This window comes from Cynara cardunculus, assembly GCF_001531365.2.
Source record: "Cynara cardunculus var. scolymus isolate 2C chromosome LG 17, CcrdV1, whole genome shotgun sequence".
Taxonomy (NCBI): Eukaryota; Viridiplantae; Streptophyta; class Magnoliopsida; order Asterales; family Asteraceae; genus Cynara; species Cynara cardunculus.
In genome coordinates this window covers 314799-320798 of record NC_037544.1, presented here as the reverse complement: position 1 = coordinate 320798, position 6000 = coordinate 314799, and the positions used below count along the sequence as shown (strand labels likewise).

Genomic DNA, 6000 nt, shown 5'->3' with positions numbered 1-6000 from the left:
CTCGCTCTGTTACCCAATTCTACGTCGACGTGGTTTCCGTCAAGCATTCTCTTAGCTCGTCGGCGACGTGTTTCTTTGTCGATAATATCGCCGGAAAGGTCCCTGATCGACAGAGAGCATTTTTGATTCGATAAAAGGTACAATCAGTGTTGATTTAGGGTTCCAATATTTCATCATCGTATCACTGTAATTCAAATACCGTGGTTGTAATTATCATCCAATTCCAACTGGTTTCATTAACATATAAGACGTTATGTCTAAAATAGTTGTTGAATGAAAGAAAAACAATCATATTAGATTAAGTTATGGTGTTCTTACATTGTTTTTATCGGATGAGTTCGTATATTCCCCAGTTCGCAGAAACGGGAAGAGGGCTAAATTTTTTTGGGTATGCAACCGGTTACTTTGGACTCTGGAGAATTGAAGTTGTAAAGAATACGTTGGTAGTAATGTTAAACTTTAAAACCAGCTGTGCAGACGGGACAATGTTGGTTTAAAAGCTTTAACAAAATCTTTATGGGTTTGAAGATTGCATCATTTGACTGTTGTATCATTTCTGCATTTGTGATTTGTAATTAACTGTATTTGCCGTTCAAGATTGCATCATTTAACTCTTGTGTAAGTGTGTAACATATGAATTAGTAATTTTTGCAGCTGACTTGATGTTTTTCTCTTTATCTGTCAGTTTTGTTCTGATGAAACTTTGGTAGGAAATTAGAAATTAGAAAAGATGTGAAGTTTAGTTGCTTACTTTAGTTTGGTTGACAGACTACTGTTTTAAAGGATAAAACTATCCATTGATTTTTGCCAAACTTGGTTTGTTCTATTGTGGAACATGTCCAGACTAATAGAAGATTTCATTATTTTAGTTAGTTATAGATAAGCTCTTTGGGTAAATATGACGCAAATGTAAAGCTTCATTGTGAGCGTACTGTCTGGATTACAGATTCCATGCATTGTCTGTTTAGTACTTTGTTGCCAATATTTAAGAATTCTACGTGAAGACTTGCTAAATGACAACACTATATTGGAGTTTGTTAGTTGAATAGTGTAACTAGAAGATATGGTTATGGTTGCATATTTTCCATGTCATTCGTTACCTTTTTGTTTTTATTCTAGTCTCTCTAGTTGCATAAACTCATGTATGGATTTCATACAAGTTCACACTACAAAGGTATATGGTCTAATGTGGACGATTTTCAGGTTGGTAGCAAGATGTTCTCGTTGAATGCAAGTCTGATTCCTAGCTCCACTACCCAACTAGGTATGATGTTTATTTGCTAAAACTTGGCCTTTGACGTGTTGCAGTCACAAGCTAAAACTGTAGGATACTGACATTTCATATCGGATATCTCTTTAAAAAATAAATCTCTTATTGTTGTTTCAAACTTGTTCTATTTCTTATCAGAAGGTTCTAAAATGACTGACTTTAGGTTTGTATGATATTGATTTTTCTTTCACAGGGAGGCCGGAAATACAGAGAGGGGGGCAAATCAAGCCTATTGGTCATAGCCCCTTGGCCCTCGGACCACATACAATACAGCCTGCAACATTTGGAAGACAAATGCACATTTCACAAATGAAGTCTGCTGCTTTTATTTGTGCTTCAGCCTTGGTGAGTGTTTCACCTGCCACATATTATTTGTATTAGATTGTTTTATGATGTCGGTTATGTCACTGTTGATGGGGCTTTATATTTCAACCTTATGAATTTTGAAGCATCAGTTTTGAAATCCCAAAAGATCTGCATCTTTATTATTCTCTTTCTCTAATTGGCATGCATATTATCATAACACCCTTAACACTTTCTATCTGGATTTATTTCAAGCAATTATATTTTACAATCTACTAAGTAAGACAAGAAATCTTGGATATTAATGATAATCGAATATATAAAGCTGAAAAAAATTCTTGAACAAATTTTCTTCTATACTCAAATGCCAAGTCCCATAATTTTAGAAAACATTTGGAGGTTGGTCTAAAGTCATGGGCAATTGCAAGTTCTCTCTGAAGCCTGAATTTCCTGAAGGTATGGTAGGACGGTTATTTAGCTAAATGACCTCTTAACAGGTGTTATTACAATCTACGACCTTCTGACAGCTTCTAGACATTCTTGTATATGGAAGTGGCATTCTTCTTATTAGCAGAAGGTCATGGATTTAAAAAAGAACTTGTCAGAAGGTCATTTAACCAAATGACCATATGGTAGGGGGGATATGTAGCTTTTCTGTTGCTGTTTGCCTTGCTAAGAGTCGGATAAGAGACTGTATTTAACATGTAATATAAAACTGGGAGACATGATATATACTTCATTCATGGCAAGCTGAACCCTTTTTTGTTACTTTTGTTATCCATGTTTCTTAATGCATACTTGCAACTTGCAAGAGCGATGTTAGTAAGTTTGTTTATTGATCTTGTGTTTTCTTCCATGCAGAATGCTAGATGTGGTGCAGAGCAGACTCAAACCGTAACACGTCAGTCATCAACAATCACCATTGCTCCCGTTCAAGGTAATCCCGTAATTTCTTCTGCATTACGCTTATGAAATTTTTTGTTCCTTTGTCATGGAAAATTATAAAAAAAATTAGCTTATGTTCATCAGAACCTTGTCGTTTCATCTTCTCTTGGACCTTGTTACCGAAGGTAGTCAAATTTGTGGTCCTGGAAAACATTTGTTGCCTTTTCTTATAATACTAATGGTCACAAATACATCCGCTCCCAAGAAAGCACATGTTTTCTTATGGTATGCTACTATTTTCCTGTTGGCATAAAACCAGGAGCATGGACAAGGACCTTACACTCAGAGGCGGACCTAGAAATTTTTTCAAGTGGTGGCACGATTTGACTATAAAAAATATCTACTTTTTTTTTCACAGTATTAGTATAGATCTTTTGGTTGGTTTTTTATCCTTGCATAGAAAAGACACGTGTTCGAGTCCGGTCTACATATATTTAAAAACACAAGAGGTGTATAAAGAACACCAAAATTTAAGCTAAAAAACAACAAATTTGACAACTGTGGGACTCAAACCTGGTCATTTTGTACAAAGGCAGGAGTATTTACCATCTTAACCATTAAAGTCTGTGTTAACATTTTAGTTTCAAAAAACTATATGGTGGCACCCTTCAGAAACGTAATTTTCCCCCTTACGATGGAACTTTGAAGCGATGGCCTGTTCCACCGTATCTATCTATTCATGTGGGTCCACCTCTGCTCATAATCTTGTTAGGGTGCATATGGAATGCGGGAGAGGACAGGACAAGACAGGTCAAAAACTTGTCCCATATTTGTCTCGGGATTAGACTAGGACACGACATGATTGAGTGTGACAAAATCCATTTCTTTTGTCCCACCAAAATAGGTGGAATAAAAATCAAGAAGATGGGAGAAGTTTGGTAAATTACTAAACTGCCCATTTAATCAAAACCCTAAAGACATTCTACGATTCTTTCATCTACCTATTTCACTCTCACCCGTCCAGTCCCATCCATATACCGAATGCACCCTTAGTAAACATGGAATAGCTGGATATTAAGGATGAATAATATAGATGGAGTTTAGTGTCAGCAAAAAGAAATTGGGGAGGCAATTAAATTTCTTCATATGAATTAGCCTGAATCTTTTTATTTGGAAAGCAGAGGTTGTATTATGTTTTTGTTTATTTGAGATGACGATGTTGTTTGAATGGTTTCTAAAGAATTAAGTGAAAAACAGGTAAAGAGAAGTCTCCAGACCTTGATGACGGTGGGACTGGATTTCCACCACGTGATGATGATGGAGGTGGTGGTGGTGGAGGTGGTGGTGGTGGATGGTCAGGTGGGTTCTTCTTTTTCGGGTTTCTTGCGTTTCTAGGGTTTCTTAAGGATCAAGAAAAAGAGGGCCCCTACAGGGATGACAGGAGGTGAAGATGCATAATGGATTCAACTAGGTAAAACTAAAGATTTTGATTCTGTTGTGAATTTGAAGGAAATATTAAGACATATTCTACCTACTGGTAACTTTGAATGATTTGCACTTTCATATTGCCATTCTTTACCATCTTTTTGAATTGTGTTGGTAAGTCATATGGGCAAAAAGGGTAACCGGTCGGGCCTGTATCCGTTTACGACTGGGCCCGGTTAAGATATCCAGCGGAAGGAACCGATTGGACCTGAACCGTTGTTGGATGAAAAATTGAGGACCGATTGTAAGTTTGTAACTGGTACAACCAGTTGGGTAACCGGTACAAAGACCCAGTTTTTTAATATCTGTTTATTTATATAAAAAACGTAAATCCATCTGATAAGTATTTGGTGAACGGTTCCTTGGTTTAAATGAAGAGATATTTTTATTTATATTTAATATATGATTTAATAAAAAACTCGAAATTAATAAATGTCTTGTTTTCTTATGAATGTTGAAATTTCAACAAATTGCAAAGATTGGATATTGAGATCTTGAAAGTGAATTATTGGGCATTCGAGAAGCCATGTGTTTTGGATTATCATGAGAAAGTGGGTGTTAAATTAAAATCGAGCTAAAAAACAAATAATTCAACAAATATATTTTATACGGGGTAAATTGCATGAAAAAATAACGTACTTTAATTTTATTCTTATTTTGGGTAACGTATTTTTAAAACTTTCATTTTGATATCTAAAATGTAAAGTTTTAAATATTTAATTATCCGGTTAATCGGTTGAAGTATTAATTGGTTATTATGTTGATGTGATATCCAACTCAATATTATTTGTTGACGTAGTTAGTGATGAAGATTTTTTTAAATCTAAAATTAGCCTTCAACCGGTTAGTCGGGTACTTAAATGTTTAAAACTTTACATATTATATACTTTAATGTTTAAAACTTTATATGTTAGATACTAAAATACAAGTTTTAAAAGTATGTTACTCAAAATATGAATCAAGTTAAAATACGTTACTTTTTCATATAATATGCCTTTTTATATATTTACATTTTAATTCAACAACAAATTAATTACTCCTTGATGATAATTTTTGTAATCATGTTCAAATATATTAATTGTTTATAAAATTCGAAAAAGTATTGCAAGATGAATTCAAACCGATGGAATATGTTATAACACTTCCAGTTTGATCAGTTATAGTTTTATAAACATATAATCAAATTGTTAAGGTTATTTATAGTATAACTAATTTTATTATTTTAGAAAGTCAAGTCTAAATAAAGTTGATATCAACTTACATGTGATACATATGGATTTCTTGACTATTAATGATTTGTACTATGCATCTCATTCACATGGATTTCATGACTATTAATGATTTGTACTATGCATCTCATTCTCTAACACTTAGGTTACATTTGGTTCGCACAATGTTTTTGAATTGAATAAAATCTATCAAATAATTTTACTTTGAATGAATTGAAATGAAATGTTGTCAGATTTGAACACTGTTTGGTTGACATAATTGGAATTGAATCTATTAAAGAAATTGAACTATGTCTGTTTGGTTCACAGAATATAGTTTTGAAATTGTAATGAAATTATGGTAAATGACTAAAATACATTTTTTGATAAATTATTTTTTTTAAACTTAAAATATTTTAATATATTAATTATTAATTATTTTAATTTTTTTTAAACTAAAAATACTTTATTAAAATAATAATTAAATATTCTAATGTGTAAAACAATATAAAAATACACAAGTACACATGGGTGGTGCCTAATTGGTTTGAATTTGGCTCCAAAAGTCAAAAGTACCAGTAAGTCTCATGTTCAAATCTAAGAAGGAATAAAAATTCCCTTGTGGCCATGGAAGTTCAAATGCGGTGATTTCGCGCTATCTGTAAAGCAGATGATCGTCATGGGATTAGTCGGCTTACATAGTGGGTTGGATATCCAAGTTAATAAAAAAAAATACACAACTCAAATATAACCATAAACCAAATGACGTTACTAAATTGATATTAAAATTGATTCAAAATCCATCAAACATGTTTGAAATAATTACATGCTACCATATTCTTTATAATT

The 6000-nt window shown here is 33.1% G+C and overlaps 1 protein-coding gene across 1 annotated transcript; it reads left to right on the top strand.

The window, feature by feature from the left end:
* LOC112500105 lies at nt 1-4043 on the top strand. The gene is made up of 5 exons (XM_025103404.1): nt 1-137; nt 1204-1264; nt 1464-1615; nt 2435-2510; nt 3716-4043. The coding sequence occupies exons 2-5, from the start codon at nt 1216-1218 to the stop codon at nt 3904-3906; spliced, it is 468 nt and encodes a 155-aa protein (XP_024959172.1). The 5' UTR covers nt 1-137; nt 1204-1215; the 3' UTR covers nt 3907-4043.
* The last annotated feature ends 1957 nt before the right edge of the window (nt 4044-6000 follow it).